This window comes from Arachis stenosperma, chromosome 3 (assembly GCF_014773155.1).
Source record: "Arachis stenosperma cultivar V10309 chromosome 3, arast.V10309.gnm1.PFL2, whole genome shotgun sequence".
NCBI lineage: Eukaryota > Viridiplantae > Streptophyta > Magnoliopsida > Fabales > Fabaceae > Arachis > Arachis stenosperma.
In genome coordinates this window covers 22,587,029-22,608,958 of record NC_080379.1, presented here as the reverse complement: position 1 = coordinate 22,608,958, position 21,930 = coordinate 22,587,029, and the positions used below count along the sequence as shown (strand labels likewise).

General features: G+C 35.3%; 2 protein-coding genes across 2 annotated transcripts; one reads left to right on the top strand and one right to left on the bottom strand.

Annotated features, from left to right (window-relative positions):
• Positions 1 to 11,677: 11,677 nt before the first annotated feature.
• LOC130965670 (uncharacterized) lies at positions 11,678 to 12,782 on the bottom strand. Its single transcript, XM_057890431.1, has 2 exons — positions 11,817 to 12,782; positions 11,678 to 11,710 (listed from the first exon to the last, which is right to left on the bottom strand). Exons 1-2 carry the CDS (start codon positions 12,780 to 12,782, stop codon positions 11,678 to 11,680), a joined length of 999 nt encoding a protein of 332 aa, XP_057746414.1.
• Positions 12,783 to 14,390: 1,608 nt separating this feature from the next.
• On the top strand, positions 14,391 to 17,094 carry LOC130969360 (uncharacterized GPI-anchored protein At4g28100-like). Its single transcript, XM_057895037.1, has 2 exons — positions 14,391 to 15,471; positions 16,405 to 17,094. Exons 1-2 carry the CDS (start codon positions 14,815 to 14,817, stop codon positions 16,723 to 16,725), a joined length of 978 nt encoding a protein of 325 aa, XP_057751020.1. The 5' UTR covers positions 14,391 to 14,814; the 3' UTR covers positions 16,726 to 17,094.
• The last annotated feature ends 4,836 nt before the right edge of the window (positions 17,095 to 21,930 follow it).

Below are 21,930 nucleotides of genomic sequence, written 5' to 3'. Positions count from 1 at the left end.
GGCCTATATCGTTTGTTATACTAATAAGAACACTGTTAATATGTTTTGAATGAAAATATAATGAATTTTTTTAACCACTTGTGAAATGTGAGTAAACTAATGATGAATATAATAAAAAATACGAGATTAGTGATAACTAAAATTTCTGTTTCTTAGAAGATATAATGATATATACTTTTATTCAAGCCAAAATTTACTTTAATTAAACAATATATATTAATTTTTTGACAGCACTTCTAAAATTATTTTACTTAAAAGAATAGTATTTGAGTCGATCATATTAAATGTACGAAAAAAAAAATCAATCACAAAAATTAACTAATTACTCGTATAATCACCAAAAAATAATTATTTATATAAAATATATATTAAAATATAAATTATATATTAAAAATTAATTAAATACTACATATATTTATATATAAGTATATAGTAGATAATTCTTTATATATACATAATATTTTTGTATTTGAACATATAACAACTTGCCACTTGAGTTTGTTGTAAGTTTTCCAAGAATTAAATTGTAGATTTTTTAAACTATAAATCAAAATATTAATTTATAGGGTAAAGTATTAAATTGGTCCTTTATATTTGGGCGTAATTCTGTTTTGATCTTTAAGGTTTCAAATGTCCTATTTAAATCCAAAAAAGTTTTATTTAGTTTCGATGTAACCCACTATGAGGTCAGAATTAAATAATTAATAAAATATCCTACGTGACAGCAGTTAAGAACAAAGTCAATAATCTCGAGAATAAGTACAAGCTCTAGAGACACAAAATTAACTGTGGATGCATCAATACATTTATTTATCATTTTTCTTACCATTTAAATGAAATATTTTCTATGGAACTAAAAAGAATGATAAATAAATGTATGGATGCATCCACGGTTGATTTTGTGCCTTTGGAGCTTATACTTATTCTCCAAATTATCGACCTAGTTCTTGTACTGTTGTCCTATAGGACATTCCGTTAATTATTTAATTTTGACCTTACGGTGGGATTACATTGAAACTAAATAAAACTTTTTTGGATTCAAATAGGATGCTTTAAATCTTATGGACCAAAACAGTATTATGTCCAAAAGTAAAAGACCAATTTAATACTTTACCCTAATTTATATTCAAACAATTAATTTTCTTATATTTGGATAAGCTTTTAGAATATTCATTATCTCCTTAGGTTCTGTTTTTAACCTTTTATTTCATCATCGAAATTAGACCAATGCTAATTAATATTACATAAATTACCCAAATATAAAATCGTTACGTGTATGTCTCTAAACGGCATTTTTATGTAAATCGAAGCAGACGAATTCGATTTAGCATAGTTCTATGTAAATTGAAACAAGCAAATTCAATGTAGTAGATATGCATGTAAATCAAATTAGGCTACATTGATTTATGTATGCATGGTTAGGTTTCCATGTAATTCGAATTAGCCCCATTCGATTTATGCATGGTTGGTACGTTTTTAAGTAAATCGAAGTAGCCTAATTCAAATTACCTCCGTCGAGATCAACATGAATAAATCAAATTAGGGGAGGTAGATTTACTATAGTTTCAACAACATATATAAATGGATGCTAAGTAATTCGATTTAGTAAGGTACAAATGAATATAAATAGCTGTGGAATGTGAATTCTTCATCATGTGAGCCCCACAATGGCTAGTGATGAGAGTTTCTTAGTTTTGGTGCACTATAGAGAGTCGATTAAGAAAAAATGCGTCATGAATTAAGTTTACTAATAAGGATCTGCTTAGTGTTTTCATGAAACCTTTGACGAGTTTCACCGAATTTCAGGATACTATAATCCGAAAACTGAGGTTGCAAGGCGTGAAATGGGTGGAAAAGTTATTCTACAGAATTCTGATATCTATTTTTGCAGAATGACGTGAAGTATAATTCATTCGTCATAGGCAACGACAAAGATTTGGAAATTCTGTTCCATTATTGTCGGCAATTCCTGGAGGTGAGGACCCCTGAGCTGTTGGCCAAGCTTGTAGATGTGGTCTCTATTTCAGAAGGTTCTAACTGTAATCCTCTGCCTTCAGCCACGGCAGCCTGCTCTAGTTTGAGACCTGTTGGTGTCTCTTCATCTCTGCCCGTGATTGAGCCTGAGGCAGCTTTGGTGGCCTCCCTATCCTTCGCTGTTGATCTAAACCGCATTCGTGACAGAGAAAGGATTGACACTGGTCCCATAGTTAATGTTGTGATAGCGATAGCTGACATTGATGATGTGGTACCAAAATTCCGACAGAGTGAAGCACCGGATGGTGTGGAAGATATATTTCAGGATGAGAATGATGATAATGTGGAGCCCGCCACGATTGCCGATGATAGCGATGATGAGGATGCAAAGAATACTCCAGTTGGGGGGGTGGTAGAGTAGCTAGTTCAGGAACTCCGCAGTACCCCCCGAATTTTTCAGCTTTGAACTTGGATGCCATGAGAAAGTAGGGAAAACCAACCGTGTCTGTCGGATTTGGGTCCAGAGACACACAGGATAGAGGAGGACTAGCTGAGTTCCAAGTTGGTCAGCAGTTTCAGGATAAAAAGGAGGTCGTGTTGAGCGTGAAGGCTTACAGCATCCGACGTGGGGTTGAGTATAAAGTGCTGGAATCCGATTACCGCAAGTACCATGTCAAGTGTAAGTATTTAGGAAACGGGTGCACATGGTTGATTCGTATTATTCTTTGGCAGCGCAGAAGTATTTGGGAGGTAAAACGGTACAATAGACCGCATACTTGTCTGGCCACTTCGATATCCAGTGATCACAGGAGGCTAGATTACCATGTGATCTCGGCTTTCATACTGCCTATGATTAGAGCCGATGCTGCCGTGTCGATCAAGGTACTTTAGAATGCGACAGAGGCCCATTTTGGTTTCAGACCGACTTATAGGAGGGTTTGGATAGCTAAGTAGAAGGTCGTGGCTCAGATTTACATACTGACCGTCGATCGGGAGCCCTAACTAGTAGGCTACATCCTGTAACGTAACCGTGCACTCATCGAACGGCAGATGAAAGGTATGAGTCTCCAGATGCCATCTCTCCACAAATGCACTGACTAATGACTCATCCAACTTAAACCAGTGGTCATTGAGTCTCGCAAGATGGGTCAGGCCAGCCATCTGGACGTACGGCGTGATCCTATCGTCGAAAGGCATACCATGATGCCTTCTCATGCTCGAGATGCAGCGGTGTGGCTACATGACATTGAAAAAATACTTACAATCATAAAACTTTACAAAAAAATTACCTAAAATAGATATTTTTAATCGAAAATTACTTTAGTCATATTTCTATTAAACTCTTAGAATCCCTTATCCAACATACATTTTTTATTTGTATACTCTAACACACTACTATCCTTGTATCAATACTCTAACCTCTATTCGAGATTTACAGATTCTATCAATTATAATATTATATTCAAGTTCTAAACAGTTTAATATTAGTAAGTAGCTTCTAACACATTGCTACCCCTAAATCAAACATCTAACTACTACTTAATATTTACACATTCTAATCATGTTAATAAACAAGTTCTAACCGATTTTAACAAAACTAACACATAGTTTATTTCTTACAGAAAATAAAACAAAATTTAAATTTTATTTTACTAACCTCGTTATGCACATTACCAGCGATATGTGCGACTCCATCCAAGTGGTAAATTCGATTCGGGTTGTCTTCCATTTTGATAGGTTGCGTCTCTTTCTCTGGATTTGGTGGGGTATAAGGTAGTGAAATGTAATTCGAATGAAGTGAATTCGAATTATATATAGCCGCCGTACATGTAAATCGAATCAGGGCAAGTAGATTTACATTGAGCATTCGTTCTTATATAAATCGAATTAGGAGAGGTAGATTTACGTAAATTGAAACCACCCAAATCGAATTACTATGGGCACAAAACCTTCGGCTAACCCGAACTACTCTCATTCGAATTATTATGGATAGGTGAAACTGCTGCGTTGCTTACTAAATCTATGAGACCTGTATCGATTTACGTAGATCATATGTAAATCGAAATGATGTAATTCGATTTATGTGTATTTTAACTTTTTCTAATAAATTTATGTAGCCTAATTCGAATTACTACTAGAAATTGTAATTCGAATTATGGTAATTCGATTTATATAGTAACACTTTTTGGAAGATCTACGTATCATTATTTGTTTCGGATAATATACGTAATTTATCCATGCATTTGGTTTATCTCAGTTATTTGCCCTCGAAATTAAGACTTAAGAGTGATTGTTTCTCCAAAAAATAATTATTTATAACTTTTTTGGCTTTACAAAGATTATAGTTATTCAATCATTCAATTATTTTTTTCGAGAGGTAGTTAAAAGAATGCACAAGTATTTTTTGCTAAAAAAAAAATGACTTTATACATTATAATTCTTTTTTCATTAAGTTAAAACTAGGTTAATTTTTTTTAATATTGGATGATATTCAATGTAATGCGTGATTATAATGCAGTTATATATTTTACTGCGATATTAGAGGCTAGCAGAAATCACTTTCCGCGACTTGTAAATAGCAGGAAAAAGATAAAAAAAAAAGCAAAAAAATTTGTTATTTCTCTCACAAATCATCCTCACCATACTTTTAGTCGCTCCTTCCATTTTCTTCTTTTTTGTTTATAAATTGCGAAAAACGATTACTAATAACATCGAATATTACAGTAAAACATGATTACATCATAATCACAATTCACTCATCACACAAAAAAATCGCTTAAACTTACGTAAATATGAGTTTTTTTTTACTAATATTATGATTTTAGCTTTTCTAAAAAGTTAAACCAATAAATTAAGCTACCTAGTTAGCTAATGTAATTAACTTTTGAGTTAGTAACCCTTTTCCTCTACAAAATGATAAAAAAAGGGAGGGGGGAATCATCCAAGGGATCGAAAACACTACACTCTAATCCAACCAGAAAGCTTTTTGGTTTCCCACATCCCAAGTAACAAAAATAAATAAAATATTACAATGGAAATACAATAGGCAATAACAAATAAATAAGAAAGAAAATTAAAGTTTAATTAAAATAGTAATAAAAAGGATTGAAAAGGACAGCAGAAGGTGCCAAATTCCGGAACAGACTTTTTCTTTAGTTCATGGAGTTGCTTCGTCCTGCTCTCACCATGCGCTTCTGCATCAAAACGAATCTCACTTCCCTTCACTCCTTAAGAATTAAGATCAGATCCTCCTCTTCTTCTACCACATGAAAATCAACAAATTAAATTCAATCAAATAAAGGCGCAATTTGACCAACAATATATCATATTACATTTGAAACAAACACTAATTATTATTTAATACAGTACCAGTTAGCTTTCTAGTGTAATTATTACAATTAACTTATGTTAAATGTACTCCTGATCAGATAAAAGAGACAATTTTTTATTATCAGTTGAAGAAAATTCTTTGAAGTACAGTATTCACTTAAAAAACGAAAAGTGAACTTTTAGTGTGAATTTAACTATAATTTTATAAACATAAAGAATTATTTTAATCATTAATACTTGGATTAAATCTAATTTTATCTTTACTATTTAAAATATTTTATTTTTATCCAAAATATCTTATTTTATTTTAAACGTTAAGAATAAAAATAAATCATTTTAAACATTTGAGACAAAAATCTCTTAAAATGTTATCAAAATATTAGAGATTAATATGATATTTTACTATTTTATAATTATTGTAGCACTCTCTTTAATTATCATCTATGGTTTTCGAATTGTACTTTTGTAATTACAGCTATAAATTAAAAGTATCTTAATTTTAGATAAATTAAATTAATTTGTACAAAATCACCTATTGATTCCTTTATCATACCTTTTTATACTAAACTCTCTCTCCTTATTTTATAGGATTATTGATAGAAAGTATTATTATTATTATTATTATATTATTATTATTATTATTATTATTATTATTATTATTATTATTATTATTATTATTATTATTATTATTATTATTATTATTATCATCATCATCTAGATTTTTAAATAGATATTTTTAAAAAATTAAAGTAATAATATTTTAACAAATTTGAAAAATACTTTTTAAGTTTGTAAAATATTTTTATGAGATAAATATTGTTTTGATCTCTATAATTTGAAATGAAAATCAAAATCGTTTTTAATGTTTTTTTCTTTAAAATTGTTCTTAATGTTAAAATTATTTTTAAAATAATTCTTTTATTAAAAAATAATAATTTTAGACAATTTTGCCTTTATATGTAATCTCTCTATCTTCTTTGTTCTTTTTTTTTTTCACTGTCGGCATTAGTCTTTTTTTAGACACATACTTTTTCTGTATCTATTAGGTACCGTTTGTTTTAAGGTATTGAACGAAACAAAAACTGAAAATTGAGACTTAATATCATATTTGTTGGTCCAAAGACTGAAACTAAAATTTTAGTTTTCATCTCCAAAATTTCAGTATTTTAATACCTCCAAAAAATAGAGACATAAGAGATTGAATTTTTAGAGATGGAAATTTAAATCTAAATAATATTTTTGACCAAAATACCCTCGTTCTAATTAAATAATTCCAAATTTATCTTTTGTGCAAATCAAATAAGGACTACTTCTTCGCAGCTTCTCATTCATTCATCTTCTCATCGTCCAAGACCATTGCTGCGTCATTGACGTTGTAGCTCTAATAAGCGAATCTAAGCTTGCGCAGGTCCCTGAAAATTAGCATATAAAGTTATCAATCTAATTATAATTAGAGATTATGTAGTCATCTAGACAAAAAATACAGCCCCAAATTCAGTGATATGTGACAAACAAAAGAGAAAAGCAGAGACGAAGAGAAAGAGAAGAGAACAGACACACAACTCTGAAGTGAAGAGCAGACCTGATAAGGAATGGCAGCGACAGTGGCAAGATAGATGCAAAGGAGGCGAAAAGCACTAAACAGACGACCCTGTGGAGTACCTGGCGGCGCGATTGAGAAGCTTTGGAGTCGCTATGGTGCACTAGAGTCAACGAGAGAATCTTCTATGCTGACGTAAGCGGCGGTGGCGGCGGAGGGGTTGGCAGACGGTTTGTGTCCCCACTGTTTAATTCTTCGAGCACAGGAGAAAAAAGGGATGAAACTTCATGAAATTTGACATAGGTTGAGAAAGAGATGTATTATTTAAGTAATTTATAACATTTCAGTCTTTACTTTTATTTCAAATCAAACAGGATATTGAGATTCATTTCAATTTCTGTCTCTCAATTTTTCTTTCAAACGCTACTTTATATTGTGAGTCCTTTTCTATTTCTCTTTGCATAGCATAAGAAAAACAGAAAGTGTTCTTCTTTGAGAAGGCAACTAACACACTAATTCCCTAGTTTCTTTAAACACATTGCTATAAGCTACTTATTAAACAACTTAATTCTCTCTATGCTCTCATAAGATGCACGTTTTTCTTCTCTTTAGTTTTCTTTCTTTTTTTCTATGATGCATGGGCACTGATATGAACACGAGACATGATACGACACTAGATATGCTGACACACAAATTTTTATAATATATATATATATATATATATATATATATATATATAATATAAAGTATTTTTTTAGATAAATTGTAATAATATTTTAATATTTTAATAATATTAAAATATAAATTAATTTTTTAATTATTTTAATATTTTACATTAATTATATAAAGTATTTAATTTTTTTATTATTAATAAATAATATATACTCTTTCTAAATTTATTTTAAGAATACATATTAAGAATAAGATTGGACACATTGACATATGATAATATTTATATGTGTTTAAATGTGTCCAAAAAAAATTATTTTTTATTAAGATACAGTTAAATACAATAGATACATGTGTCAGGTAAATATCGATATATATCATATTTAAAATGTGTCCGATACTTAGATACGACAAGAAAATATTTGTACTTGTAGCCTTTTTCTTTTTTGCTCATTCTAAAACCTCCTAATTAATTTCACTATGTTGTATAATGCATGTTTCTTACCTATATAATTCAATTGATTCCAATGTTTTCTTTCCAAGTTCTTCGTTTCTTCTTTACTTTGAGTATCGTATTCTGAAATTAGTGGCAGTTCTCTCTTTATTTTATAGGGTTTTTTACTTAAATAAATTATATGCATTTTAAAATTACCCAATTTCCCTGAATCAGATTCTGCAACATGATTATCCTTTTTCTATTATTATATAAATCGTCCCAGGGTGCAAAGTATTATATAAAACGTAAATCATCTCAGCCTAGGACGATTAATGAATGAATTTTGAATGCAAAATTAGAGTAAATCGTGGCAGGGCTTCTTGGGTTAGTAGTTGAGCATAAATCGTCCCAGGGTAGTAGGTTTTACGAGTTAATGGGCTAAACCAAACTGGGCTGCCACGATTTATGTGTTTTTTCGGACCCTCAGGAGCCTGGGACGATTTATGTGTTACTCTGTAACACTCAAAGGGCTGGGACGATTTATGGCCAAGTTATAACCCTAAGGACTCAAGCACGAGTCATCTTTGTTGTTGCTGCGGCGTAAAGGGTTGAGGGAGGTCTTAGAGCCACCATTTTTGACCGGAGAGAGTTTGGGTGGAGAAGTATTTTTGGGTGTGGGACCAGCCGGTGGCGGAGGTGCAACTGGTGGTGGGCAGAGGCGTCTGAGTGGCACCGGAGGTGGTGGTAGCGGGCCGCAGGTGGTCGGCAGGAGGTGTTGGGGGATCTCTCCGGCGGTGGTAATGGCCGCGAACCAAGGAGATATGTACCGCCTGAACGGCGTTGCGCATGTTGCCGGATTTATCGATCAAGAGGTAATCTTATAAATTTTGTAATGGTTTTAAATTTTGGATGATATAGTATGTTGGATGATATTGTATAGGGTGAATATGCATCTTAGAATATTTTTTTATTAAGACGTTGTCGGATATCATGTATAGTGATTTAGTTAGTTTTTGGTTTTGTATAAGACGTCAGAAATCAGTGGTCTTAAAAGATCATGGAATTCACTCATCATAGGGTGATGGTTCTGATGGTAGAATCCCATGAAATTTGCTGATTTTACTATAGAGTTCGGACCAGCTCGAACCGGACCGAACCGAACCGGATAGGTTCGAACCGGACCGGAACGAAGCGGTTCGAGGATTAAACCGGCCAATGGGATCCTGAACCGGTCCAGTCTAATGATATGACCGGATGAGGGAACGAACCAGTTTGGTGTGGTCAAACCCGGAATGAAATGGTTTAAACTGATATAAGTTAGTAAGACCGGGTCGACCGAACTGCTTGAGTTTCAAATTTTATTTAAAAATGTTGTAGTTGGATTAATAGTGAAAATATGTATTTAAATTTTAGTTTTGAAAATTTTTAATATGTTTTATTTTTTAAATATATAGGACGAGGTCAATCGGTTGAACCGGTGAATTTTCGGTTGAACCGTTAACCCGTTGAAATGATCGGTTCGGTTGTGACTTTTATGGTTCTTACATTATGTTGGTAATGTCGAATTGAACATGAAATGTTATTATGAACATATCCATTTTGATGGCATCTGTGAGTTGAATATCTGGCATGGCATAAGTTATTTTCTATGTGTGTGTGTGTATAAGTACCCGAAATAATGATGTGGTTATTCTTGCGTATTTTCAGCCTACATGGTGCGTTAGGAGCGTGCATCGGCAACAGAAGATGATACTGCATGATCGTATACTCCCGTACTTAGATTGTGCGAACCTATTACATGTTGCTCAGTTGAATGATTACTGGTTCAAGCTTGATGAGCCGCTGATCAGTGCTTTTGTGGAGAGATGGCGTCCCGAAACACATACCTTCCACATGCCATTTGGGGAGTGTACCATAACACTACAAGATGTGGCATACCAGTTTGGCCTTCCAATTGACGGTCATGCAGTGAGTGGGTGCCTCAGTGACTTCGAGCAGTTGATGGACGGTGGCAAGCCTGCATGGGTGTGGTTTGGAGAGCTATTTGGTGAACTCCCACCGGAGGACTGCATCGATGACTTCACAGTTTCTTTTTCTTGGTTCCAGAACAAGTTTAGAGTTCTGCCCGCTCATGCGTCAGAGGAGACGGTGCAGATCTATGCACGGGGTTACATCATGATGTTGTTGTCCACCGCGCTGTTCACGGATAAGTCTGGTGCCAGGGTACACTTACGGTGGCTCCCGTATGTTGCAGACCTCGATGGACTCGGCAAGTACAGCTGGGCTTCGGCCACCTTGTCTTGGTTGTACAGGTGTCTCTGTAGGGTTGCGAATCGGAATGTAAAGAACCTCGCTGGACCGCTGTCACTACTACAGTCTTGGATATTTTGACGTTTCCTGGCATTCAGGCCTAGAGGGTTTGATGCTATTCTCTGGCCGCTTGCTGCGAGGTATATCATTTTGATGCATAATCATTGTCATGCACATGTTTGTATCGTATTTTATAAACTCACTAATGGGGGCTTTGTAACGGTACAGGTGGGGTCGGTTTCTTCCTTCGTCGGATGAGAAGGGTCCCCGTGTGATTGCTACCCGACACAGATTAGATAGGCTGACTGGCGATGATGTAAGTTTGAATGTCTATAATGCTATTTTCTGTACTTCTGTTTTCATATACTCGGTTGGTAATGTTGACTGATTTCCATGTTGCAGTTCATCTGGATGCCATACAGCAGTCTTGAGGTGATCCAAGTAGTCCATCCTGACATACTCCGACCTGACCACACGCTTTTATGGAAGTCGACAACTGCGTTGATTTACTTTGCGTCAATAGAGTGGCATCAAGTTGATAGGGTTTTATCTCAGCTCGGGGGAGTTCAGCACATCCCGGAGCCAGCCATCAACATCGACTTCTTGTTATCGAAGGATGGTAGAGGACCCACTAGGTGGTTTCCTGAGGTGTTCGCCACATGGCATCAGTATTGGGATGACAGACGTCAGAGCGTGCTTTCCTTTCAGTTGGTTCCAGATTCACGTCCCTCTGCTGAGTATCTTGACTGGTGGTTCCGTGTTGCACGTAGGTTCCTTTCACATGACCGTCTACTGATGGATCCTCGGGCGGGTGGAGTTCCCGTAGATGCTCCAGTTCGGGGTCATGTTGCTGCACCTGCTAGGCAGCAAGGTCCAAATGTGCCTGACAATAGGCGGAGAACGACCCGTGCGCGTGTGGGGACTCGATACAGTCAGCCTGTTGGGGCAAGACACGAGGATGCTATTGGGATAGATGATGATCCAGAGCACCACAATGATGATGGTGGGGGTGGAGGTGATGATGGCGATGAGGGGGGAGATGATGGTGGGACCGGCCACCAGGGTCGGCGAGGGGGTTGGGGGCATTGTGGGGGCGGGTCTGGTTGGGGTTGGGGTGGTGGAGATGGTTGGGGAGGAGGAGGTGGTGGGGGTTCTGGTTGGGGAGGGGGTGCGAGTGGATCTGGGTTGGGTGGCGGTGGTGGTGGGGGTGCTAGCGGAGCTGGTTGGGGTTGGGGTGGTGGCAGTGGGGGAGGAGACAGTGGAGGAGGAGGTGGGTCAGCACGGGGAGGTGGTAGTACCTCCGGAGGGCATGTTACTGGGCATCAAGTTGATGCAGGTGTTGTAGGGGTTGAGGGCATGTTACTGGGCATCAAGTCGATGAAAGAAAACCGTTGACGCATCAACGGTATTACCTATCCTCACTGGCGAAGTATGCAAAAGCGCAATCGTACCTGGCATATACAACTGAACCCCCATGATCCACCGTGGTATGTGGTTATAAGACTCCTCCCAATCTCCATATATCTGCGCAATTGCCTTCTTCTTGCCCATCCAAACCTTCCTGTAGCTTGGCTTGAACCCAAACTTCGATGACACCGCATTCTGTAACACCTTAACCGACACCGATGCATCAGCCATCACCAACGATAAAATCGAGGCACATATGACATGGTAATCGAGCTGCCTGTGATCCATTGATATCTCCGTTGCTAGACACGTGTGTGGTCCATTGTACTTTCTAACTTCCCAGTAGCCTTTTCTCTGTCTCATAGTGACACGGATCAGCCAATTACAACCATTCCCGAACTGGACACACTTCCCATGATACTTCAACTGGTCGGACTCAAACACTTTATACTCTACTCCCTGCCGAATATTATAACTCTTTATTGTCAGTACAGCTTCCTCTTTTGTTTCAAACCTTTGCCCAACCTCAAACTCGTCCGTGCCAATCACGCTAGGCCTTTCTCCGTGAATCACCGGGTGATGCTGATCTAAGTTTGCGGCCTGGTTCATTGCTTCAAGGTTCAATGTGGTAAAGTGTCGAGGGTACTGCTGCGTACCACTGCTACCATGGGTTTGAGCTCCCACGGCAACTGCGGTGTCCTCATCACCGTCGCTCTCGTCACCAATAATTGGTGGCTTGGAATCTGACCCATCATCACCTATAGCCTCCGCAAACGGATCTCTCTCTCTTACCTCCATGAATGCGGGTGCACCGTCCACTACAGGATCAGCTCCCATCGCAGCTGCAAGCTGGCCGAAGCTACGCCCATCACCCAAGTCATCACCCGAGACAGGCAAATCAGCAGCAAAAGATGGGGACAAAACAAGTGGAGTCGCCGGTTGCCCTGTTGGAACGGCGGTGGAAGTTCCTTCTATGACGCCAGTGGGCAGATTCGGAGCAGTCCCCCGGCTACTGCCCTCCACGTCAACCATTCTGACAAACAACTCCAGCGCGCCTAAGTCGGGAAATCTTGACTTACTATGAAATATAACTCGCATGTCGTCATCACCCAACATCGCGTACTTCCCAAACTTAACATAACCTGGCTTCAACGATATCGGAATACAAAAAATAATTGCTTCACGCGCTTCTTACCACAATTTCCAGCCTTCTCTAATATACTACTGTGCAAATCCATCAACGTCGTCGACGGAGTAATAAACACACCTATCTGCTTTTTGCTAGAAAAAGTTACACCCTCACTTGTGTTTTCATCTATTTTTCCCCGGTGATGCACTAACAAAAAAATACTCTCTGCCATCTCTCACAACCTCAACATATGTTTTGTGTGGCTCGTCTGTTTGAAACTCGTTTATTTATAGAGTTTCTGCCTGCATAAATCGTGCTTGAGTCCTTAGGGTTATAACTTGGCCATAAATCGTCCCAGCCCTTTGAGTGTTACAGAGTAACACATAAATCGTCCCAGGCTCCTGAGGGTCCGAAAAAACACATAAATCGTGGCAGCCCAGTTTGGTTTAGCCCATTAACTCGTAAAACCTACTACCCTGGGACGATTTATGCTCAACTACTAACCCAAGAAGCCCTGCCACGATTTACTTTTATTTTGCATTCAAAATTCATTCATTAATCGTCCTAGGGTGAGATGATTTACGTTTTATATAATCCTTTGCACCCTGGGACGATTTATATAATAATACAAAAAGGATAATTACGTTGCAAAATCTAATTTAGGAGAATTGGGTAATTTTGAAATGCATATAATTTATTTAAGTAAAAAACCCTATTTTATATATACCTATGATTTTCATGATTGTTATTATTATTTGGCTGTACGATCTTTAATTAGACACTCAAAGCTCTTGTTTGAAAAGAATGACAAAGCTTGAGGTTAGGGATAATAGTGAGGTGAGATATAATTATTTTTGTTTTGTTGGGAGTAAATTTGTCTTTTTATTAATAAAAATATAATTTTAAAAATAATTTTAACGTGAAGAACGATTTCGAATAAATGATAACGTTAAAAAAGATTTTGGTTTTCATCCAAAATTATAAAGGCCAAATTTGTATTTATTTTTATTTTTATTTATGAACAAACTTAAAATGATAATATTGATAAAATTTTAAATGTTTATTTTAATTATTAATATCTTGTCAAAATTTTATGTCCATCAAACTGTATTTTTATTAGTTCTTTTTTTATAAAATACCCTAAACAGAAGCAAAATTTATAACTTAACAATTAAAAAATTCATAAAATGTTATAAACTATAATATAAAAATTTGACTAATATGTACTCTAAAAATATGTTAAAACAGATAATAGCTAAACTCATCATTATTTAAAAGGATCAATAGTTAAAATTTTGTTCAGAGACACAAACAAATCAAATTAAATTATCTCAATTTTCTAAAACTGTAATTATAGCTAAATAAATAATAATTGATTTTTTAACTATATTATTTATACATTAAAATTAATCGTTAATATAAAATATAAATTAAAATATAAACATATATTACAAATAAATTAAATTATATATATTTATATATAAATATATTAATAATTAATTTAATGAGTGATTTTAGTGGATAAATAATATTTTTCATAATTCTTAAATGATACTAAAACATTATTTATACATGTGTGCGCACATAGAGGCACATTAGAGTGACAGAGCAAAGAGAGACTGAGACAGTGTGGGACTTGGGAGAGAGGGAAAACACAAAACAAAGCAAATCAAAGCAAACTGTTACCCCATGCCATCCTCTCTCAATCTCTCACCACAGCTTCAGTTCTCTTAGCCATCATTTGATTCTTTTCTTATGCTTTTTCTTGTGTTGTTGTTTCCCGCAATGCCCCAATCAAATCATATCATGGGTCTACAATTCTGAAATCAAAACACACACGAATCGTAGGTCTACTACTATCTCCCTTCACCTTTTTGAATATCTCTTGAATCTCTCTCTACCCATAATCCCAATACTTTTCTTTTTCTTTTTTTAAGAAAAGACGCATAATTTCCACGCTTTTCTTTCTCCCCCACTCCTTTTCCTCACTGCTTTTCAAGTTTCAACCCAAAAGAGAAAATGCAATCATTCACATCCATTTTCTTCTTCACTTCATTACTCCCTCTACTTCTTCTCCCCATCTCACATGCCGGTATTCTCTCGGAACCGGTTAGCGACCCCAACCAGCCGGTCGAACCGAGCGAAAACCCTTCTTCCTCCAACACAGTCCCCGCCTTCCCGGTTCAAACCCAAACCCTCCCATGCCGCCTCGACCTCTCCAACGAACTCTTCGGCGGCGTCAACGCCGCCTGCGGCAAAAACCTCGACCGCAGCCGCTGCTGCCCCGTTCTGGCCGCCTGGCTCTTCGCCGCACACGCCCGGTCCGCCCTCCAACTCCCCCCTCCCGCTCCCGCACCGTCTCCCTCCTCGTCGTCCAGCTCCTCCGGCGAGCTTCCGATGATGCCGGACGATTCACAGAAGTGTGTTAACTCACTCCAGGACTCGCTGGTGAGCCGCAACATAAGGATCCCTCAGCCGAATGCGAGTTGCGACGCCATCCTGTGCTTCTGTGGAATCAGGCTTCATCAGATAAGCTCGCTGAGTTGCCCCGCTGCGTTTAACGTTTCGGTTACTCATCGAAACGCAACGCCGACTGTTGCCGTTCGTGACTTGGAGAAGAATTGTCGTAACGCTTCTTACGCTGGTTGCACCAAGTGCCTTGGTGCCCTACAAAAGGTCCACGCCCTAATCATCTTCATATTCATCACCATCACTATAAATATTAATACTAATAATTGTACTACTCTTGCTAGCTAGTACTATTATTATTATTATTGAGTTTTAGCTATTTCAATCATTCATTTTTGCTTTATATAATTGGACTTTTTAGTAAATTCATCTGCTTTTTTCAGTATAAACTTATTATGTCCAAAGAAATAATAACTATTGTTCGCACTAATTTTATTTTATTTATAAAAAAAAACCTCCAGAAGCATTATTGTACTTCTTGTGAGTTAGGTTGGGTATATATATATATCTAGAGTCTAAATGTATGTGTCTTGAAGATGTTTAAAATAATTAGTAGTTGAGTTTAGCATATTTAGTTGCTAGAGTGATATGGGTTTTGCAATAGGAAAGTTTTATGGAATTCAAAGACATTGTATAGTAACTTTTATCATCATTATAGACTAAAAAAGTTTACTATTTTATTTCAACATTGGTTTAGCAAATCCCAATAATATACGATTAGATATTTAATTAGAAAAATTACAAGTACACGAAAATTAAATTGATATATCTATTGATGGCGGGTTATTTTTTTATTTAAAGTGAAAAGTGAAGTTGAAAGTCATCTCATCTGGGGTGTTATGCATTATAGCCTGAGTCAGTTAGTCTTGTGTGTTTTTCTTTTTTGTTGTTTTTTTATCCTCGCAATAGGGGGATTCTTCTTAGGGTTGGCAACATGCGAAAATGACATTACCATGTGCACACTCCAATTATTACAAACTTTTCTTGTTTTATTTACCCTTTAAGCACCTTTTTTTTTCTCTCTTTTGATTACATTTCTTCCCTTTTACATTGCAAACAGTTTGTGCACTTGATATTCTACCTACTATATATCCTGAATGAATAGTAAAATTAAACAGCAGCAATGTTTGATTTCTGCAGCTAAAGGGTTACAAGAACGAGACGAAGGGAGGCGGAGGGGGTGAATCTTCAAGGGTAAAGAGGATGTTCAACCGTGACTGTCAACTAATGGGGCTGACGTGGCTTCTCGCTAAGAATAAAACGGCATACATACCTACCGTTTCGGCCGTTTTGCGGGCAATCATGTACAGCGCGCACCCACACGAATCAAAATGTAGCCCCGATCAAGAGAACATGCCACTGGCCGTTGATTCGCTCCAGTTCGACACAGGCCACGCCCCATCCTGGCCGTCCAATTCCTTGGTCACCATCATTCTCATTTTTTATGCCCTTTTTGTTTAGGGAAACAAAGAAGGGGTCCCTCCTTATGAGGGTACTTTTTTATTCTCTCTTATGGCCGTGTTTCTTGGTTGTTTGGATCACGTGAAGGGTGAGCTAATGGACAAAACCAGCGATGAGATTAGGAGTGGTTTGGTTCTGACACTTTTTTGGCTTAGTTTTGGATGGGGGGTTGGGTTTGGTGTCTAGCTAGCTTGATCACTGTAAATTTCAGGATTCAGATTCCATTGACATGTCCTCTATATCTGTACATGATGGGTGCTAGTAAATACCAGGCCTCACATTTTGCATTGTAAAAAAGTGCCTTTTTCCCAATTTTGATTTATGATCTTTTATCAATCAATAGTTGGAACTTGGAATATTCACCGTGGAATCAGGTCATTAATTTATTACAATGATCATTGCTTCATCTATTCAATAAAAAATAAAAAAGTTGTTTTTAGTCTAAAGTGCGATCTATAATAATAGGAATAATTTGATTAGCTATGAGGGAAAACCCCGTTGATTAATGAATAGTGTGCAAGCTTATTTTCACTTGACCAACCCGTTTATTATTTGAGCTAGCTAAATATTAGTTAATAAGGGTATGGACAAAATTTAACTAAAGTAGCTAATGCACTAATCTGAAACCATAACTATGAAAGAAAAAGAATTCATAAGACTTAGTCATAGTACATGCTATGGTGAAAAGGGAAAATGATGAAGAAATGAAAAAATGAAAATATTCTTTGGTGGATAATTAGATAGCATCACATGAAACTATGAAAGATATCATTTTATTTTTTGTTTATTTTTGAAATAAGATCAAATACCTCTCTTCATTTTATGCACTTCATGGTAGAATTGGCCAACTTTGAGCCTATGTTTAATTGTTTACAAGTGTATCGTACCCTCAACTTAAGGAGGCAAAGTGAGACCTCTGTTAAATGGTGAAATTATTGTTATTTTCCATCGTCAATGCATTTTGAAACCTCTATAGGTAGGAACCTCAGTTTAGAATTATCTTGTTAGTTCAAAACTTTATTTAATTATCGTAGTCCTATGACCAATAACATATTAAGTAATTAAATTATCTCAGCTTGGGTAAAGCAGTGAAGGAGCAGGTCCCAATGATGACTGAGTATGTTGGTCGACTTAGCTAAATAAAGAAATGTGTGTAACAATTTTAGACAGAAAAATACAAAGAAGAAACAAATATCTCGATACGTTCTTCAAAGGAGGACCAGTTGGTTTGTTCAGAAATCGGAATCCGAAACATAATTTTAATTTAATTAACATGTTAATTAACTAAATTACGTAGGAATTCATGGCTTCAATGGGTCGTTTCACGAGTTAGGGAGAGAATATTGGGGTCGAATGTCTGTCGTTTTGTAGTCCAATGGCATCAAAATTCAAACCGAGGCACAAGCGACACCTTTTCATTTCGGTTCGTTTATTAAAGATAAAAGATTCCTTGCCAAATTGTGTTTAGCAGATTGGATTAGCCATATTCACACAAGTCCGTGACTAGGCTTACAATTACAAACGTTTTGTTTATGCTATTAGAAAGATATATAAAATATCTTCATACATCTTTTATTAAGGGCATTGATATAATTTTCAAATATTTTAATTTTTGAGACCTACTCAGATAAATGTGTTTAAAATGTTTTTTTTTTTTAAATATTTTCGTTAAAATTTAATCAGACAAATTAATTTGATTAAAAAAATTAATGAACTAAATCTTGAATCAATCTAAATTAATATTTTTTATAAAAAATGACTATAATACTATTATTATAGAAAATGACAAAATATTTTTATTATATATATATATATATATATATATATATATATATATATATTATAATTCTAAATTCTAATCTTTCTCTTCTTTCTAAGTCATCATGAAGTTAAGATTTAAAATTTTTAAAATTAATATATATAATATAATATGAATATTTTATTTTTTTTTAAAATAAGAGTATTGTACTCTTTTTTTATAAAAAAATATATAAATTTAAAGTTTATAAATTCTAATTTCAAATTTGATTTATCAATTTTTTATACCAAATTTGTACACATTAAACATTCTCTCTGAAAGAGGCTTTGTCAGCATGTCTGAGAGTTTATCTTAATAAAAAATATTTACAACATATAATTCCTTCTCGTTCACCATCTCTCTTAGGAAATGTGGATCTAATTCGAGATGTTTACGTCTTCTATGAAAAACTGGATTCATAACCAACATACATGCGCTTTGATTGTCACAATATATGATTGGAGTTACTCGTTGTGGCACTCTAAGTTCATGCAATAATTGTTGAATAGAGATTAGCTCCGACGATTGAAGAAATGTTAATGCACGATACTCCGCTTCAGTGCTACTATGATTAACTTTTTCCTCTGCTAGCTTATGACTCTTCCACTACACAAAATTCGTTCCTAGATTGTCTATCATCAAGGTCGCTAGTCCAATCTGCATCACCAAAATCCAAAAGTCTATAGTCAATACAGCGAGAAAAAATTAAACCATGACTTAGCGTTCCACACAGCTTTATTTCATTGATTCAATGTGGAGTTGTGCATGAACTGTGATACTCTATTCACAAAGTAAGAGATATATATCGGGACGTATCACGGTAAAATACTAAAGCACTCCAACCACTGAATCATGGAACGGTAGAGCTTTGGGTCATGGAACGTACAATTCAAAATCATTCTTGTGCAGTTTAAGTGAGGCCACCATTGGAGTTGGTAAGGGATTGGCCTCATCCACATGCCAGCCATTCGTAGAACTTTTAATGCATATTTATGGTGTCAAAGAAAGTATAGGTAAACAATGTATATTGTGAACAACTATTTTTAAATAAAATAAATTTAAATTTAAAATTCAAATTTTTAATTAATTAAATAATTATTAATATATTTTAAAATTTTAAAAATTAGAATTAATATCTAAATACATTCACATTATGTACGATTACTTCCAATCTTATCATAACTTCATTTCCGACGTTCGCGGCATAGCCCACATAGTTCCTCTCTAGTACCCCATCACAACTTGTTGTCGTCGTGGAGACAGCCATTCAGACGTAGTAGAATGTCACCGTTCCTCATTGCTTCGTTCAGATGCAATAGAAGCCTGCAGCCCGTGCTGATGCCGCCGTTTGTCTCACGTCGAAGTCGCTGTTTGTCTCTTACGGACGAAGTTCTTCTGCGATCGTGAAAAGCGAGGAAACATTTGAGAGAAAAAGACATCAAAAACACATATAATTGTGGGTTAATAACGTGGATCGGTGTGGGATTAATATAACGAACTTAGGAAATATGATATGTGCATGAATAATTATAAGTAGTACTCAAACCAAAAACTACGCCACAACAAAGGTAGCCATTTCTTTTCCTTTGGGAATAACAAAACAAAACTCTTTCTTTCTTATAGAGAAATGAGAATGGTGGGTGATGCTGATGGTGATAGATGATTGTTGTTTATGTCCTCTTCTCTTTTTGAATTGTTATTTACTTTACTAGGTATGTGGATGATTATTTTCATTCTAAAGTGGATGTTTATTTAATTTGGATTGGATTTAATTAAGTATATTGAAATTTGCTGGATGTTCATTTTGTTAGCTATGTAGATGGTTATTTTTTATTCTAAAATGGATGTTTATTTAATTTGAATTTGATTTAAGTAGATATAATAAAATTTGACAGATGTTCCTTTTGCTAGGTATGTTAATGGTTATTTTCATTTTAAATCAACGGCTTAATGGAGAAAAAGCTCGGCAACGCTGAGGCTGGCTAGTGAGGAAGGAATCGACGGCGCAGTGAGGGTTTGGGGAGAGGTATGCGGTGGTAAAAGGGTTAGAAGATAAATGGTAAAGTGTAAAAGGTGAAAGTAGAATTTTTGGGAGGGCAATTTGTGATGGACCGATTTTTTTCACCTTCTGTAAGCCGGAAATACAACTCATTATTCACATTATTTAGATTCTTCGTTGTCTACCTAGCGAAGCCAAAGTTTAAAATTATTTTGGACTCATATAAATTTCATAATGATTGGATATTTTCTTATTTAAAATTTAAAGTTTTAGCAATTAAAAAATAACGAGAATTTGATAATTTAATGTAAAAAATTAAAATTTGTAGTTAAATTTTATGAACTAACAAAAAACTAATTAGATTATTTCTAATTTTACATTAAAATACTTATTTGAAATCAATTAATAAGTTGATAAATAAATAGTGTTCTTAAAGTAGTTTTAATATATTATATTTGATTTTCAATTACTAATCTACTCTCTAATTTTATACAAATTCTTGTATTACCCTTATTCATTTTAGCTAACTCTAACCTTAATTTTACTAATCAACTCATCCCTCACCATCTCTCAGTCACCCGCACACACACTCACCTAACTCTTTCACCCTCACTTACGAAGAAAGAAGAAAACAAACAAGAGAGAGTGAATGAGGGTGAAGGAAGAAGAAGGGAGGAAGGAGGGGAAGGCACTGTCAAGTCTAGTTCGCCGAGTCCGCACGACTTTGGCATCGTCGCGAAGCATCTGTTCGGTCATTGTTTGTTGTGCTTCCGCTTCTATTTTGTTCATTCACCGCCGTTTCGCCGTGCTTTTGCCACTTTTCCAGCTGTTGTCTTCTAATCTCTGCTCAACGTATGTTTTGTCGCGTGTTCGAACTTCTGTTCAATCTCCGTTCCGTCATTGTTCAACCTCTCTTCTACCATTGTTTAGCCATCTCTATCGCGTTTTGAAATTTCATCTCCATTTTTCTCTTCTGTTAAATTTCAGAACATATAAAAGCCTCTATTTATTGTTACTTCCTTAGAGTTTTCTTTCTGAATTTGTTTTTAGTTATGATTTTGGTTCTAATTATTTGGTTTCAAATTTTTTGGGTATATTTCTACAGTTTGGCAAGTGAAATTCTTTTAATTTTATTGTTTTATTATCTCTTTTAGTTTTATTCTATTGCAATATTAAAATAGTTTGTACTACTCATCCTACTGTTGATATGTTCATCAATTTTATATCATTTAAAAGGTAAATAATGTTGTTATTTATTTTAAAATTTCAACATATAAAATAGCATTCAATCATTCTAATTTAGATAATTAGGGTTTATGATTCATTGATTTAGGATTCAAACTTTATATTTATACGCAAGTTATTGTCATTTGTGAATTTCTCCCAAATTAAATTGCTAATTTTGTTC

Bases quoted from the DNA above. Each gene is read 5' to 3' on its own strand.
- LOC130969360 (XM_057895037.1), top strand. From the start codon at position 14,815: ATGCAATCATTCACATCCATTTTCTTCTTCACTTCATTACTCCCTCTA. The intron at 15,472-16,404 runs GTCCACGCCCTA...TGATTTCTGCAG, and splicing joins GCCTTGGTGCCCTACAAAAG to CTAAAGGGTTACAAGAACGA.
- LOC130965670 (XM_057890431.1), bottom strand. From the start codon at position 12,782: ATGTTGGGTGATGACGACATGCGAGTTATATTTCATAGTAAGTCAAGA. The intron at 11,711-11,816 runs GTTTGGATGGGC...TGTATATGCCAG, and splicing joins TCAAGCCAAGCTACAGGAAG to GTACGATTGCGCTTTTGCAT.